Source organism: Petromyzon marinus, chromosome 47, assembly GCF_048934315.1.
Source record: "Petromyzon marinus isolate PM22_M1 ecotype Great Lakes invasive population chromosome 47, UKy_Petmar_22M1.pri1.0, whole genome shotgun sequence".
NCBI lineage: Eukaryota > Metazoa > Chordata > Hyperoartia > Petromyzontiformes > Petromyzontidae > Petromyzon > Petromyzon marinus.
The window spans coordinates 9,451,674-9,470,359 of record NC_133713.1 but is presented as its reverse complement, the minus strand read 5'-3'; the positions used below and the strand labels follow the sequence as shown (position 1 = coordinate 9,470,359).

Sequence of the window (18,686 nt, the reverse complement as noted above, 5' to 3'; positions counted from 1 at the left end):
GGCAGTCCCAGGGGGCGCGTGCACCCAAGGTTCAGAAGAACCACTGGTCTAGAGATACCACGAGTGAGGCTGCCAGCTAAGGGTTGTACATCCGTTCCTTGGCGCCGATGCCTCTTCCATTTCAGTCGACTCATGCGGGGTGCTTCCAAAACCCCAAGTCAACTTCCATTCAAACTATCGCTAGTTGTAAATGCTGAGACCCTTCCCTGTTCAAGTCAAGGCATAGGAGCATTTCAACTGATTGCACCATCGTCATTCCAGGGTGTATCAGTTCGTCCGAGTACGTCCGGGTACGTCCGACACCGCAGTATATAAGGAATCATTCTTCCTGATGAGGAGAGGTGGACACATTATTTTTGTTCGAATTAAAGTCTCAATCATTTGATGCACTAATGTATTACCCACATTTTTAAAGTACAGTAAAAGCTTGGATTGCGAGTAACTTGGTCTGCGAGTGTTTTGCAAGACGAGCAAATTTTTTAAATAAATATTAATTTGATAAACGAGCGAATGTCTTGCGATACGAGTAGTACGTATAGACGCTTTGTCTGCCGAGCGTCACGTGATCACAACTGATATACGAATGCTTTGATATACGAATGCTTTGGATTACAAACACGTTTTCGCAATCCAAGATTTTACTGTGCCTTAAATGTGCATCTACACGCCCATAAGTTGTTCAAGGTGAATGATCTTAAATTGGACGTAGAAAGTAGGTATCCTTGATTTAAACCGGGCAAGGGAACACTTGAGATGATGGTTCATTCTTTCAATAGAGATCTGCAATTAAAATAAAAAAACATGAATAAAAAAACTAGACTTTATGTATGAATGTAGAACTCCTTTCGCACCGCACGTAGCGAACCGTGCGAATGGGACGTTCGGGATTCATAACCTTTTTTTTTTAAGGAAACAGCCCAAACATTCAAATGCAGGACCTTCCTGAGAGAGAGAAAGAGAGAGTCGCGAGACTCAGCGAGGACTCCGAGCGCAAATAAAAGGCCACGGACGTATTTATTTACCACCGCGACGACGCCAAACAAGCGAAACAGGGGGCCGTTTCTTTGGCCGATTTTGGATAAAAACACAACGGGCACAAACGGGACCTCCGCCGACTTGGCAAGCCTCACGGGCGAGAGATGGAGGCTCGCGCGGAGAGAGGGGGGGGTGGTGGTAGGGGGGGGTCCGCGTGAGTCAGCGTGTCACCGAGAGAGAGAGGCCAGTGTGAAGAGGCGAGTCGCCACTCATAAGGGCGCCTTTGTGTCGGGACGCCCGTACAGTTTGGAAGGGAGCTGAGAGAGGGTTTTTTTTTTACACGCGAGCCAAATTTAGGTGCGCGCAGAACGGCGGCGCTTGCACCCACGTCATGCACCGGGCCCCGGGATCGAAGTCACGGAGCCAAAGTCAGACCGGCGCTCACGTGAGAATCACACGTTCCCGTGACAAGAGCCCACTCCGTCCACTGGAACGCCACTGACAATTTCCTTAAATTGATCCCCCCCCCCCACCCTACTCCTCCCACCAGGAGGATGTGTTGTCGCTCCACCGAGCGGGACTTGGATGAGAAATAACGGGATGACTTCAGGGCATTCGCAAACAAACTTGCGCAAGAGTGGCGTTGGAGAGTAATGCATGCCAAGTTAGTTTACCGTCACCCTTACCAAAGGTCACCCATGCGCTCACCGCTTGCCTACTTCTCCCCTCTCCTCGCAACTACCCTCCGCACACTCTCCTGCCGGTCCTCACATCTACCGTCTGTTCAGACACTCTCCTACCTCTCCCCCTCTCAGAGCTCAGTCTACTCCCCACTGCACACTCTCCTCACTCTCCCCGTCTCATCTCATCCTACTCCTCACCACGTGCTCTCCTTCTGTGGGCCATTCTCGAACACGAGCGGACGCACTGCTCGGGATAAAATTGTGGAGAAAATGGCACAAACGAGACAAGCACGTCCGAAGAGAGAAAAAAAACATGGGATTACTTTATTTCTACCTTGCCCCTAGAACCACATGCATACTCAGTAACCAGGAATGAAACTGGGCTGGCCAGCACTGTGCAAAGGCGATTATGTTCGATGTGTTTGCAAAAGCTCGGGCGAGCACGACACACTGATGCAAATACGCCCGTGCGTTGAAACACGTACGTAGCGAGCACAGACGCTACATCTTTGGGCATGGCCGGGTGTATAATCATAGCCATATGAGAAAGAAAAATTGTGCCTTTCCCCCCCCCCCTCTGGCTTACCACCATCTACCCCCACCTCTCTCTCTGCATTTGGCTTCCCTGCTCTATGATTGGTATTCATTTCCGTTGGGGGGGGTTAGCAGGGGGTGGGTGGGGATGGGGGAAACAGGGTTCTAGAGACTTTGGTGAGTATTCCATGTTAATATGACAGGGACCAGTCTTCCCTTAACTCGCGCAGCGACAACAAGAGCACCCACCTGTCCTCTCTTTTAACAAATAACAGATGGATTATGAAGATTGCAAATATGATGGTGATGACGGCAGTGGTGATAACGGTGGTAATTAAGTTACTGGCAGTGGTGATGATGATGTTGGCGACGATGATGTTGATGAAGATGGTTGTGGTGGTGGTGATGGTGGTGATGATGGAAGTCGTGAAGATGAAAGTGGTGGTGATGATTATGACGATGATAATGGTTACCAGGTCAGGGCTTGAACTTGCGCAACTTCACAACTGGCAGCCCCCCTCGTTATATCAACTCAGAAGTCCGTTAAGACGCTCGAAGCCTTGCAGCAACAACAACAAAAAACACCTGGGGCCCAATTTTGCAGGTGAAAAAAAGGGGCTTGCAACGCACCACCTTTCCAATTAGCCCCACAGTTGCTGAGCGAGACATGGGCAGACCTTCCTCCAAAATTTTTTAGAGCAAAGGTGGTGCATTTTAACTATTTTTTAAATTTTATTTTACCAGGTAAGGCCCACTGAGCTACATAGCTCTTTTTCAGAAGTAAGCCTGGGCTATCACAAATGATAGTGACATCACGTGGACATTTATAGCAGTCAATTACTCTATATGCAAGTTGATTATAAATGCAGAGGGAAGAGCCGGAGGACCCGAAGAAAAATCCACACCGCCACAGGGAGAGAATGCAAACTCCAAATATACAGCAGGCATCGGGGTCGAGATCGAACCCACAACCTCCTGCATACCAGGCGAGGGAGGTAACATCTCGCCACCATTGTCCCCATTCCCCAATGCAGCCTTTGATGTCTTAAAACACAACGGGAGTGCAGGAAGGTCAATGCGAAGGAGTGTCGGCATAAATAGTTGCGACGGGCGCACAAATAAGGCATGGAGCCACACAGCTCTGCTCATGGCCCACAAAAGGAAAAATAAACTGTAGAAATAATAAAATAAGGTGGCTGGCACTGCAGTAAACCCTTGACGTGGACACATTGAACGCACACGTGCAAACACGCCACCCATATCCATAACCGGGAATCTAACCCCAGCCTTGGGAGAATAGCACAGCGCGTAAACTACTGCCCATTGGCAGAGCACAAAAGAAAGTGGCAAAGACCTCGTGTGTGGCCCGATAGATCGTGGTGGGAAAATGCTGTTCACGAGCACCTATTTTGCACTCCCAGAAGACTTTGTGGTTAACCGGAAGTGGAAAAAAATACCACTTCCGTAACATGTGGAAGGACGGAAATATGATGGACCTCCGATTAGCACGGTTGGCTACGTATGGCTGTGCGAAAGAAGTTCAACATACATGCAAAAGATATACTCACTGATAATTATTTATGTTGTTCCTTATATTATTCACACTGGTGTCAATGGTTATTTTGTATTAAGGCTAGAATGGCACATGAGAGAGTGGTTTGGCCAGCAATAGATCAGGCCACCTTTGTTTCTGCGTTGCTGATTTTGTTACACACATTTAAAAACGACCCCACTGAGCGGAGACCCAGGATGCCAATTCCCACCGACTGTCATACATGGCTGGGAATCGAACCCAGGTCGCCAGACCGGAGCGCGCTACACAAACCACTACGTCACCACTACCCACGCACGCACACAAACACACACACACCAGGCGTATTCGATGACACTGAAAGCCAGGAAAAAACACGCACGAGGTAAAGTTTCGTTACGGAACACGTTTTGCGCGCAGACGTGCAATTTATCGGCGTGGCCAAAGCACAATGAGACCATTCACGCCCCTTAGGAGGCAGCTTGAAGGGGTGATTTGTCACGCCACTGTAAACCTCACTCCTTGTAAGCTTGTTGTGGTCGCGAGCTGGAATTGCAGTGCTCGTTAACAGCCCACAGCCATCACACTCAAAGTGTGCACACGTGGGCTGCGGTGGGGTAGTGGTTATTGAACCCAACGACCCGAGTTCAATTCTCCGCTCATGGCTAATATCAGTGGTGAATATCTGGACTGGTAATGGGTGCCTCCTCTAAGTTAATTTTTTAACTTAAATGGTTGAGAACTCATTTCTTTAGAACTGCTTTTAGTGTGTTAGTTTGTTGTCCTTCCCCCCGCATCTCCGATTAGCCTGGTTTGCTACGTACGGTGCAAAAGAAGTTCAAAAAAAATACGTACATTGCACTGTACTGCAATCCCAAATGTCTGGATTTGATTAACCGGCCGCGCATGCTTTGCCTTAAACAGGGAATCGAGTAGCTGGCGAGGTGTGCAGACACCGGGCACTGTGGAGAACAAACCTCTGGTGCTAGCGCCACCACCACCTCCCCCCTCGTATGCTGTGCGACCCCAAACCTCATCATCATCGTTTTCAGTGCCTTTGTCACCCAATTTTGGGTGAAGGCCTCCCTGTGCTGTGTCGGTTATGGGTGGGGGGGGGGGGGTTGCTGGACCATACTTCACCATACTGGATAATGCAGGTTTGTGAAGGGAGCTTTGAACAGGTGTTAGTCATGGCCAGGAATCCAACCCAGGTTGACAGGTTCACAACACAGTGCGGAAACCACCGCACCACATCTCTGCCAGTACATTCTGTATTACCATATGTAAAACATCATGTATGCTTTGCGCACTTATGTTGCAAGCCGCCCGATGTCACGGAAAGCGGGGGTCATCACGGGGCCATTACTGCCGATCCCAAACTTACAAGTTGCTTACGCTATCCCTCCCCCCCCCCCAGCATCCATCCTGCACACGCGTGCCTCCCGTCGCAACCCGCTGATCCCCAACCCTTTCCTGCCACCTTCCCCTTCCTAAAATCCCCCCGGGGAGGGTCGCTCAACCCGCACCACTTCCGTGCGGCAACCGGTCCGCCGTTACCTGCAGCTGGCGGTAAAGCCGCAGTCGGCTCTTGAAGCGCGACGGGAAGACAAAGTCGCAGCCGCGAGCGAGGGATGCGAGCTCCCCGCGCAGGTCGGGGTCCTGGCGCAGCGACACGCTGTCCTTGATCATCATCGCGCCCGCGTGCCGCGCCCGCTTCTCCGCGCCCCCCCGCGTAGCCCCCCTCTCCGTGCTCGCGGCAGCGTCGGAGTCCCGCTCCCTCCTCCTCGGCTCGGCGGCCCGCTCGTCGCCCGTCGTTCGACGTCCAGTCCCTCCCTCCCTCCCTCCCCCTCTTCGTCCTCACCACCACCCCCGTTCCGCCGTCACCCAGAGTCGGATTTGCGGGCAGATAATATAAAATGTAATTTAGAAAAATATATACAGAAAAGTCGGGCGTTTGGTTGCGATGGTTTTTGGCTTCGGCTGCCCGAGTGGATTCGACTGCTCCAACCGCTGCTTCACCAACTGCTCATGCTTTCTGTTGCTGCTGCTGCTGCACCAACTGCGCTTCTGTTTCCGCTTTTACTGCTGCACCTATTGCTTGCTGCTGTTGCCGATGCCGCAGTTTCTCTTGCCGTTGAACCACCTCGCGCTTTCTAACACTGCTGGTGTCAAGTGCAGATGGAGTCGCAGGAATTTAAGAGGGAACAATGCGTTTGTACGTTCAAAGTGAGTGCTACGCTTTTACGGACGCGGGCATACACACGCAGGCGCGCATGATGTCAAACGTGTACAAAAATGTTTGGCGTTTTCTCGAAATCAATTGTACGTGCCCCAGAATGGATTGTTGTTGTTATTGCTCATAATAATACCAAGCAGCTAAAAACAACAACAACAACACAGCGTTGCTACAGATTTATTTATCTTTCCCTCGATTTTTAAACTCGCAGATTTGCGTCCCAGTCTGCGTTAAGGGTCGCTCGCAATTTGAGTCAGCGCAAAAGTTCGCAGAATGATGATAGCGATATCAAAAATAATTATTGAGAATTCTATTATGAACGTAGCATTTAAATGCATATATTCTAATTTTAATCAATATATGAAAATTAATTATTGAGATATCATTATATTAATAAAATGTATGGAAAGACAAAAATGAGAGCAAATTGATAATAAATTAAAGTGTTAAATAAGAAATCACTGCAAGACCTTTCTCGCAAGAGTTTTTCCTTTGCTTGTTGATCGGATCAACTGAAGAAAAGAATGAGTAATTTATTTCTAAACTTATTAAAATACCGTTTTATTTGTTAAATTTTTTTTACAAACTACAGAAGAATGCTCGATTCCAAATCGCCTCTTAAAATGGACCACACTAAAATAAACACCGTCAAAAGTTTAAAGCTGCGCTCAACACAAATACGGAGTTTAAATCGCTGACATAAAACTGAAATTTTAAGATAAAAAAAATGGGGAAAAAAATGTTCTACTTCACTCACGTCGCGACTTGACTTCGTGAATGAGCTTCGATGTAAAACCTACGAGGTCCTGGAAAACGCAACAATATTCCCGCGTGGATTTTCGGACAGCAACAAACGACGGAAGACGTGCTCTCGCTGAACTCGAGTTCGAACGACGGCTGTCGCTGACGTTTGGGGAGAAGCGATCGGTCGAGTCCTTCGGGCGCAACGGCCGGCGACGTTTTGCGGCGACAGCCGAAATCTTCAAGGGTTAAAAGAGAGGGACCCCCGTGATCGCCGACGCGGCGAGACAAGCGGCACTCCTTACCGCAAAATCAAAGGGCGGCGTGCATCGTTACAGAGTTGCGTGTGACGGAAAAGAATCTCCCCAGCGCTGTCAGCCGCCTACACCGAGTAACCAGACCGAGGGAGCAACGGCGCAGCGAGTGATGGCAGGTGTCTTGAAAGCTGAAGCATCGTTTGCGCGGTCGCGGCCGGCACAAGTGAATGAGACGGAATCACAGGAGCTGACACTCTGTTGTTCCCAGACTCCCATCAACGCACGGAAAATCTCTGGAATCCAACAAGAGGCTTCTTGTTCCCGGACGCCAAAAGCAACGGCGCCGTGCAACGGTTTGCCAGCGTTAACACTGTGTTCATAATACTCGCGGTGATTTTTTTTTTTACAAAGACATCATATAACTGAGAGGTGGTGGAGAGGGGGAAAAAAATGAGCGGAGGAAAAATGCCGAATATGATTTGACTTCTAGAAATGCAACTCCAAAAATGCCAGAACAGACTTCAACAAAAGCTACGGTTATAATGCCTATGTAACAAAAGTTGAAGGAAAAAAAAAGGAAGTAAAATAAAAAAAACCGATATACGCAAGCAGGCGGAACACTTGAACACTTGCGGATTCTTGTCAGAACAACGACGCGCCGCTCCTCGAGTAGAAATCACTCCGCTCGTGGAATCTGAGCTCCCCGACGGAACGTCGCGATCGTGAGCTTCGTCGCTTCCTCGCTCGTCTTTCTTCAACACTACAGCGAGGTTCGTGCGTTCGTGTGTTGTGTGAGCGCGCCAAGGGTGTTCGGTAGGAGTGGCTAAGAAGCAGGAATAGTAACAGCACTGTACTAAAAATAAAAAACGTAAAGCCGCCCCTGCTTTTTGGGCTGTACCATGTGGCTCCAAGAACCTCTGACAGCAACAGGGTGGGGGGGGGGTTGGTTGGACAAATCCACGGGCTTCAAAAGAAAAAAACATATGCCCGCACAGACTGTACCAAGTGCTCAGGAATGACAGGCAAAGTTACTTCAGGGTGACTTTGGCTGCCATGGGGAGGGTGCATCGGAAAGTTTAGCTTTTTCTTCTTTGGCCGTTCTAAATTTTTATGTTTTCCAACCAAGGTTGAAAGTGTTTATGCATTAGCTCTGCCCGTCTGTCTTTCTGCGGCACGGGGGGTTGGTGGAGGAACGCGAAATCGCTTGTAAAGATGATCCGAAATAATTGAAAAGTTCAGTTTTCAAGTTGTGTGACTATTAAGGACTTACCCTATTATCAGGGGTGAGCAACCAAAATAACAAGAAGTCATTTTTCGTCGAATTCGGTCAAATAAACTCAATATTTTAAGAGACGGGACGGTGGTCCTTAATAAATAACATCACAAAGAAGTCCTTTCAGAGCGACGTGCGGCTCGGGATTTGCACAGGTTCCGACTCCTGCCCTATATAATAAATCCAGCCAAATCAACGATCGGGGTCAAGGTGATGACGTCCCGCGCCAATGCGAGCGCCTCCAATCCCAATGGCGTCATGCCGCGCGCGACACCGCCTGTGACGTCAGATGTCACGCAGTTCGCACGACAACACTGTTGGCGATCGGTTAAATTCCGAGTGGATTTTAAGATACTGCTATCTTACCTATAAGGCTTTAAAAAAGGGCTCGCCCCACATTACTTGCAGGAACTAATACATTTATATTCCATCAAGATCCTTAACAGCTTCTAATCTTCTCATCACTCCCAGGTCTAGTTTATGCTCTCTTGGTGATCGGGCTTTTGTTAGCGTGGCATCACAAACCATGGAGCGCCTCGCCACTTGACATTAGGCAATCGCAGTCGGTAACTTTAAGTCTGCTTTGGTTCGTTCGGTAAAATCACGTAGAATGAGACTAAAATAAAAAAATAAAATAAGACAATAAAATTCTCACGACGTTCCGGCCACAACACAAATAGCCTTCTTCAGTTTTTCTTCAGTTTTGTTCCTTCACCTGAAGAAGGCTACTTGTGTTGTGGCCAAAACGTCGTGAGAATTTTATTGTCTTATTTTCTTCTCATTCTACGTGACTTTACCGAAAGAACCAAAGAAGATGAATCCTTGCAGTCACGAAAGCTTTAAATCGAAACTTTAAGTCTGCTTTGAAAACCCATCTCTCTAAAGTGGCCTTCCCTCTTTAGTTTGGTCAGTTGCCCCTGGTTCTGTGTTTTGTTTCTTCCTTGTCATGCATTGCGCATTGGGATCCCAGGATGGAATGCGCATTATACATTTTAATTATTATTACCGCGAATAAAAAAGAAACTTCCGAGAACAAACGACGTTTCGCAGGAATCGTGCGCAACGCGGAAATTTTCGTGCTTGTTTCTCTGAAGCTTTAACGTCGGGTGCTGCGGTGTTCTCGGTGGCACAGCGTTAAACGGACGATTTGCACAGATTTGATAATTAAATTCCCATCGCAGCTGACGTTTTGTATGTACGTATGCAAAACTCATTTCGCACCATACGTAGCCAACCGTGCTAATCGGAGGTGCGGGGGAAGGACAACAAACTGTGGGTCTCTGTGTGAGTCTATGGGTCTCTGTGCGAGTCTATGGGTCTCTGTGCGAGTCTACGGGTCTCTGTGTGAGTCTATGGGTCTCTGTGCGAGTCTATGGGTCTCTGTGCAAGTCTATGTGTCTCTGTGTGAGTCTATGGGTCTCTGTGTGAGTCTATGGGTCTCTGTGTGAGTCTATGGGTCTCTGTATGAGTCTATGGGCCTCTGTGTGAGTCTATGTGTCTCTGTGTGAGTCTATGTGTCTCTGTGTGAGTCTATGTGTCTCTGTGTCGGTCTATGTGTCTCTGTGTGAGTCTATGGGTCTCTGTGTGAGTCTATGTGTCTCTGTGTGAGTCTATGGGTCTCTGTGTGAGTCTATGGGTCTCTGTGTGAGTCTATGGGTCTCTGTGCGAGTCTATGGGTCTCTGTGCGAGTCTATGGGTCTCTGTGCGAGTCTATGGGTCTCTGTGTGAGTCTATGTGTCTCACTGTGAGTCTATGTATGTAGAACTTCTTTCACACCGTACATAGCCAATCGCGCTAATCGGAGGTGCGAGGGGAAGGACAACAAACTAACGTGCAAAAGGCAGTTCTAAAGAAATTATTGTCAAAGTTTTGCTTGGGGGGGGGGGGGGGTGGGGGGGGGGGGCTAAAGATGTGCCGCTGTGGCAAGGTTGCTCCACGTGCAAAAGCCGAAGGCTGCGAGAGTTTGTAAAAACAGAGTTGCGGCCCAATCGGCACATCATCCCTTCCAGGTTGATGCAGCAAACGGCCATCACTCGGTGGCAGGCCAACAAGGGGGGGGGGGGGGGCAAACCTCGGGGGAACGTGGAATTTCCATTCCATCACCGGCACAGAGATGAGAATCGCCCCACGCTCGTCGGAGCTGGCAGACGCTTTTATTCTTGGAGAGATTAGGCGGAGTGTGCCACCTGCTGTGAAGTGGATTTTAAAGACCCGCTGGTGTCACCATAGCCACATTCACCAAGTTACATTTTGTTTCAAAATAACGCTGTGTGGCCTTGCAAATGAATGATATATAATAGGCCAGAAACGCTGCTTATTGGACATTTATCCTTTTAAGGCAGCGTTATCAACGAATGCCTTGCATTTGTTGTTGTTGTTGTTTGTTTGTGCTTGCACACCACCGCCAACGTCATCACAACATTATTTATTCTATTAACATCATCACGGTGTTATTGTCAAGCCTCCTCATGGTCCTGTGACGCTATTATTCCACCTAGAAAAACTAAAACTATTTTTGTATTGCACCAGGTGAGGCGCACCGAGGCATATGGCTCTATTTCAGAAGTGATTTGGCCACAAATGATAGCTCCTAAGAAGTGGCTTCTCAGGTGGAAATATACAGAACCCAAATAATAAACGCATGTTTCTAAATGTGGAGGGGGAAAAAAAACCGGAGGACCCAGAGACATGCGAACTCCAAATATACAACAGGCGTAAGGGTAGGGATCGAACCCACCTCATGTATACCAGGCGAGGTTAGTTAACATCTCGCCACCGTGGCGAGATGGTCCCTGTCATAGCAACATGGAATTCCCTCCACTCGATCGGGTCCGCCGGTAGAGACGATCACCGCCGATCACGCCCATTGCGTTGGTGACGTTAAACTTTGACTCGAGCGTCGAGCTCCAAAATCACATCTTGCGCTCCAGCGCGGGATGTGATCTCATCGCACGATCTCAATTGCAGTGGTCGGTCCTCTTGGGTGCATTCTCTCCTTTGGTTGCATTTCCATCGCCATCCTGTCAAGCAGCCTTCAATCCTTTCTAGCAACGTGATCCCACCCAAGCACACTTTGACTTTTCTTCACAGCCAGTACAAAATTGTAGCTCAATTTGCATTCGTTGCTAGATCCACATGTTCCCCTTTCTGGCTAAATTCCAAGCGTTCACACAAAGTATTTCTATATAATTTATTTTAAAAAGAAAACTTCCGAAATACTATATTCTTGGTTCTTTCGGTAAAGTCACATATAAGAGAAACAATAAAATAAAAAATATTAAACAATTAAATTCTCACGACGTTTCGACTGCAACACAAAACCACAGCAAGAACATTTTCTTGCTGTGGTTTTCACACCTGATGATGATTGCTTGTGTTGCAGTAGAAACGTCGTGAGAATTTCATTGTTTTATATTTTTATTATTTTATTGTTTCCCTTATACGTTACTTTACCGAAAGAACCAAGAATATGAATCCCTGCAGTCACGAAAGCTTCAAATCAAAATTCAGTAATACTATCAATATTCCTTCCTGGAGTTTATTTCAATGCTGGGTCACATGACGGAATATACATGGTAAGGACTAACTGAAAGTGAAATCTGATTCATCTCTTCATGGTATCGCGATCTTTAACAGCGCCCCACTGGCACTGCCTCCCAACCACAGCTATGTCCGCAGTTGTCAATCAGTCACCACGACGGATGACGGAATGGTGCACAATTCCCAATCGTTCTCTTTGCCTTGCCAAGACACACACTGTCGCACACTCTCTGGTACTCGCTCAGTATGTCTTGCTGTGCCACACGGCTAAGCCTAGCGATAATGACTCCGATGTAAGCGTGTGTAAACACGTCAGACAACCGATACCTGGCACAGCAGTGTCGAGGTAGAGGCCTATTGAAGTGACTCCTTGATAAGTTCCGGGGATATACCCCCGAAATCACGACATGAAGGAGTTTTAGAACATCTATTTGCCGTATGGAACTCCTCGAAACTAAAATCTGTTGTATTTTTGGTATTAAAAACAGAAAATATGCAGACATTAATAAATATATGATGGAGTAAGTGTCACAGTGGTTATCGGCCTGCACTCGCGTGAGAAGTGGTCGGGTGGCTCAGAGGTTTAGAGCGCTACGGTGGCATGACTGAGGTCCTGGGTTCGACTCCGGGTTTTAACCACCTGTGGTGAAACCAGGTTCTCAAGTGTGGTGAGTTGATGGCCTCAGCCCAGTCAACCATTGACTGTGCAAAAAAAATAACCCATCAAAGCAGATCTGCTCTTTGGTTTTTTCGGTAAAATCACGTAGAAATAAGAAATAATAATATAAAATTACATAATAGCATACGACGTTTCGATTGCAACGCAAGCAATCATCATCAGGTATAGATGAGCAAAATTTAAGAGAGAGGAAACACAGAAAGATGGAGAAGCACATCAAATTGAACAAGAATTAGTAAAATTTGGAAACAATATAATGCAGCACAGAGGGTCGGTCAAAACACAATTAACGCATGGTCTGGCTGATTACGTTATTTCAAAGATTGCTAAATTATAGGTTAAGAGTGATAGGAGCACAGATCACAGACACATATACAGACATCCAAGCAGAGAGAGCCAGCACAGAGACACACAGAGAGAGACACACACATGGGACAGATCTGGTTCTGTGCTTTATTTCACTAAATGGCAGCTCTCAGAATTAATTATATCAGTTTGACTGTCATGCAACGAACATAAACCCACGTGTCGGCGTAGGTGGTAAAGTTTTGCCTCCTAGTAGGCCTCTCATGAGTAGTTTCGTGATATCCACTTCTGGGGCGCCGTTCTCCAACGCAGGCAGCCGCACGGCTCTGCGAGGATTGCCGGATTCTTCGTCCAATGGCATAAATAACACGATCGGGATAACACGTTGAGGAAAATACGAAACAAAACGCAAGAGCCCGAACCTATGCTGGCTGGAGTGGGGATTGTTGATGGAGTGGGAAAGGGGTTGTGCCAGGAGACTGGGACCCGAGTCGTTGAAGGGGGGAGTGCAGGAGGGTGCTGCTGGTGGTAGTGGTGATAGTGGTGGGATGGGAGAGCGGTGGTGTAGCGGTTAGCCGCTACGCTGCTCCACGAACCCAGCGACCCAGCTTTCGATTCCCGCTCACGGCCAACAACAGTGACGGTTATCTGAATCAGTCCTGGGCCTCCCCCAAGTTGACTTGGCCTCAAACGAGTACCTGACGCGGTGTGTACACATCGCCACTGGGGAAACAAAGTCGGCCCGGCATGGTGCTGGCGACCCACCCCTTTGCGTACCGTGCCTTCGCGAGTGCTCACTGACAGCACTTGCTCTGACAGTCTGGTAAGGCCACACGGGGGATCTTTGTCTTTTGTCTTTGGTTGGTGGGAGAGAGGGATGGCTGAGGGGGCAGAGTGTTATTTTCGTAAATGCACTGACACACACACCTGCCACGCCAGCTTCGAGTTGTAATAATATCAGCTGACATTATCAGCACACCACGCTTTAGGCACAGAGCGGGTCCCAAAAATATCCCTCCGAAAAAAACGCCCCAAGGGGGAAAGCGTTTCCTACGCGGAAACTTCCCGTAATTAACGGTGCCGTTAAAATTGCCGGCGGCTCGCGTTAAAAAGCGTTTGCACCTTGGCTGCCTGCATTGCGGATGTATTAATTCCGTTTGAATTGAAGCCTCTCTCGTTTCAGCATGCTCCACATAGCCATGCATGTCACTTGAGACAAGTTAGACGACTCAATGACTTCACCAGTGACACAATAACATTATAGTATCAATGAAACACTTTCGCAAGAAAAACTAAAACGACTACCGCGTAAACAAAACAAAAACTTCACGTGGCTTTTCAGCACTTTGTAAATCCACTGATGTCAGTCAAGGGAGTTGTATTGGTCATACTTCACCATGCTGGTTCGTAAGGTTTGGTGAATGGGAAGGAGGGGAGGCGGGGTCTAGACAAGTTCAGAAATCACTCACCACTGACGTTAGCCATGTGGCCAAACTCAGGCACGTCAGGTTCATAGCACAGTGCTTGTCAACTACTCCACACACTGCTCCACCCATTAAAAGGTGCAATAAATTATTAACATGGTGTGTTTGTTGTACGTTTTGCAGTGGCTCTGCGGTGTCATCTTCCAGGACCATTCCCTGGTGTGATACGACGGACTGCTCACTGTGAGAATTTCGGAAGGACGTGTCTTACACCTCGTGTCTTACCTTCGACTGCGATACGTTTAGCATTGAAATGTGCCCCAATGTATGAATGGACGTTGAACTTCTTTCGCAGAGTACGTAGCCAAACCGTGTTAATCAGAGGTGCGGGGGAAGGACAATAAACTAAACACAAAAAGTAGTTCTAAATAAATTAATTTTCGATATAGATTTAAAAGCGCATAGTTCCAGTGGCTTCCTAATATCGGAAGAGCGTTCCAGACGGCCGCAGAAGCGCTTCTGAAAGCGCTCGATGCCGTGACCGTCTCTGTTCGATGGCCCAGCCAAAAGCCGCTGCGAGGATGACTGCAGCTCACGTGACGGTTTATGCTCCTTCACGAGATCGGCGAGGCATTGTGGTTCATTTGTGGCAACAACGTTGTGTGTAAAAAGCAATACTTGCTCCAACGCTGCCATACCGACCAATCACATCGGCCGGGTGAGGGAGAGGGATTATAATGAATATGTAAAAAAATACCAAGTCAGCATTGCTGAGATCCTGCCTTCAAATCCATATTTCAGTCCCTTGCAATAAAAACCAGGTGTACTGCGTTGATGGTCTACGCGCACAGCTTGGCTTCGCTAGGAACGGCTAAAGTCTATATATATACATTTTATGACCCCACATACAGTGAGGGAAAAAAGTATTTGATCCCCTGCTGATTTTGTACGTTTGCCCACTGACAAAGAAATGATCAGTCTATAATTTTAATGGTAGGTTTATTTGAACAGTGAGAGACAGAATAACAACAAAAAAATCCAGAAAACGCATGTCAAAAATGTTATGAGTTGATTTGCATTTTAATGAGGGAAATAAGTATTTGACCCCCTCTCAATCAGAAAGATTTCTGGCTCCCAGGTGTCTTTTATACAGGTAACGAGCTGAGATTAGGAGCACACTCTTAAAAGGAGTGCTCCTAATCTCAGCTTGTTACCTGTATAAAAGACACCTGTCCACAGAAGCAATCAATCAATCAGATTCCAAACTCTCCACCATGGCCAAGACCAAGGAGCTCTCCAAGGATGTCAGGGACAAGATTGTAGAGCTACACAAGGCTGGAATGGGCTACAAGACCATTGCCAAGCAGCTTGGTGAGAAGGTGACAACAGTTGGTGTGATTATTCGCAAATGGAAGAAACACAAAATAACTGTCAATCTCCCTCGGCCTGGGGCTCCATGCAAGATCTCACCTCGTGGAGTTGCAATGATCATGAGAACGGTGAGGAATCAGCCCAGTACTACACGGGAGGATCTTGTCAATGATCTCAAGGCAGCTGGGATCATTGTCACCAAGAAAACAATTGGTAACACACTATGCCGTGAAGGACTGAAATCCTGCAGCACCCGCAAGGTCCCCCTTCTCAAGAAAGCACATATACATGCCCGTCTGAAGTTTGCCAATGAACATATATGAATGATTCAGAGGACAACTGGGTGAAAGTGTTGTGGTCAGATGAGACCAAAATGGAGCTCTTTGGCATCAACTCAACTCGCCATGTTTGGAGGAGGAGGAATGCTGCCTATGACTCCAAGAACACCATCCCCACCGTCAAACATGGAGGTGGAAACATTATGCTTTGGGGGTGTTTTTCTGCTAAGGGGACAGGAAAACTTCACCGCATCAAAGGGACGATGGACGGGGCCATGTACCGTCAAATCTTGGGTGAGAACCTCCTTCCCTCAGCCAGGGCATTGAAAATGGGTCGTGGATGGGTATTCCAGCATGACAATGACCCAAAACACACGGCCAAGGCAACAAAGGAGTGGCTCAAGAAGAAGCACATTAAGGTCCTGGAGTGGCCTAGCCAGTCTCCATACCTTAATCCCATAGAAAATCTGTGGAGGAAGCTGAAGGTTCGAGTTGCCAAACGTCAGTCTCGAAACCTTAATGACTTGGAGAAGATCTGCAAAGAGGAGTGGGACAAAATCCCTCCTGAGATGTGTGCAAACCTGGTGGCCAACTACAAGAAACGTCTGACCTCTGTGAATGCCAACAAGGGTTTTGCCACCAAGTACTAAGTCATGTTTTGCAGAGGGGTCAAATACTTATTTCCCTCATTAAAATGCAAATCGATTTATAACATTTTTGACATGCGTTTTTCTGGATTTTTGTTGTTGTTATTCTCTCTCTCACTGTTCAAATAAACCTACCATTAAAATTATAGACTGATAATTTATTTGTCAGTGGGCAAATGTATAAAATCAGCAGGGGATCAAATACTTTTTTTCCCTCACTGTATGGTGATTTACCGTTCTGGTAGATTGTGATACACATACTGTACACATTATGTAAGAGCGATCCAAAAAATATTTTGGCAAATTTCACACGCAAATATTATACACACAATAACCGATATCAAACGAAATGTCTATATTATACACACACGTGTAATTGAGATCGTTTGCAAATTTAAAATAATTGTACAAAACAAAAAAAATCACTAAACTTTTCCTGGGGGGTTACTTAAGCAGTTTTGCTGCCTCGGTTGCGCAATGGCACAAACGTCGGATTCTCGTCTTATCTCCAGCTGTTCCATCGTTCGCAGCTAATTACACTTTCCGCAAACGCATTAGAAATGCGTTATTGAAATAAAGCTCACGCGCACGCACACGCGCGCACACCGCACAACGAGAGAGAGAGAGAAAAATTGACCAATTACCACGACTTTGGCCAACGTCAAATCTCCCGTGATTTTATTTTTTCGGTGACGCCGTGCCAGCCAATGTTTCCATTGCAAACGACGAGCACGGCGCATTTCAGCCATTCCACTGAAGCGCAAATCTCGCGCGAAGACTGCTGGGACAAGCGCTCTCAGCCGCGAGCGCCCGTTAAGGCCGGCAACACAGCGCGCGACGTTGGTGTGGTGTGGTGGCAGGCACCACGACACCCTGCCGCTGTTTGTGTGTTTGTTTGCCACAGAGCGCTCGACGTTCTCTCGCCGACGCCGAGGTGAGACGTCTCAGGCCGAGTCAACGTAGCGGGGAGTCCCAGAAAAAGGTTCAGATTCCACTCGCCAGTCAAGCGAGACTTGGCCTGGAAACTAACTCGGACCTCTCGGTTCACGGGCGTAGTGCGCCGACCACTGCGCCACCGCTCCATGCACATTATTGCACACGCGCGGACACTCTTGCGCGCGCACACACACGCACACACACGCACACACACACACACGCACACACACACACGCACACACACGCACACACGCACACACACAACACGCACACACACACACACGCACACACACACACGCACACACACACGCACACACACGCGCACACACACGCACACACGCACGCACACACGCGCACGCACGCAGCTCGGCTCTGTGTCTATTTTTACTGCTCAAATCATGCCGGCCATTTCATAACACGTTTTAAGAACTCCCCGAAAGCTTTTTTTGCGCTGGGGGTCAAATTCTTCAACCCCGTTTTTTTCCCTCTCTCTCTTCGCAGAGGTCACCAAACCAGAAAACGCTACCAGCCTTGACAGCAAAGCCAAGAGCAGCGATACAGAGTTCCACCGCTCCACCCCTTCCACCCCCCCTCCCCTTCGTCTGCCGCCAAGCGCATGAAAAAATGCGCCGTCATTTCTCAGCGTTCACCAAAGTCCAAGCGAGTTCCCGCTCAAATTAATGACCGCGCCCCTACTCGACATCGGTGGATAAAGAGCTTCACAGCTCATCGGATTCCTTCGGTCTTTAGAGAGATTCTGATTCTGACGCATTGCTGCTCACCTTCCCCGTTCACGGCCCTGAGAGGGGTGGAAATTCCGCAATCTCTTGGTGGTTGGCGAGTCCCTTTACAGGGCAACCCACAAAGTGGTTTCTCGTTTTTATCGGCCTCACAAGGATGTTGGGCCGAGTGAACCCGCGACCAGGATTAGAACTCGTAACCTTCCGATTGCAAGGGCGGCCGTAGTACCACGGAGCCGGCAGGCCGGTGGTCACAGCTAACCGCCACATTTTTACTTTGCCATTTCAGACAGAACTGAACTACCAGTGCAAATGTTTTCCCCTACCTCGTGCTGTTCTGTCCACTTACTTTGAATACTTAATACATGTGTGAGGATGTAATTTTTTTTTGGTAAATAATTTTTTATTGATCCAACCACAGGGCGGGGGGGGGTGTGTACAGCTTCCGCGACAGGCGAGTGGTGCATAGCGGGATAGGCGGCTCGCGAGCTCTGATGAGACCGTTGCAAATTCCGGGTGACTTGGGTCAAATGCA

General features: G+C 47.9%; 1 protein-coding gene across 7 annotated transcripts in view; it reads right to left on the bottom strand.

Annotated features, from left to right (window-relative positions):
* PPP2R3A (protein phosphatase 2 regulatory subunit B''alpha) overlaps window positions 1-18,686 on the bottom strand; it is a 77,855-nt gene that overhangs the window by 27,710 nt on the left and 31,459 nt on the right. The window contains exon 1 of one of the 7 annotated variants that reach the window (XM_032971954.2): window positions 5,281-5,547. The exons of the other annotated variants lie outside the window; for them this stretch is intronic. Coding sequence (XP_032827845.1) covers window positions 5,281-5,415 — 135 coding nt within the window. The 5' untranslated portion in view covers window positions 5,416-5,547. Of the gene's footprint in view, window positions 1-5,280; window positions 5,548-18,686 lie in introns of those variants that run through there. 7 annotated transcript variants of the gene reach the window in all.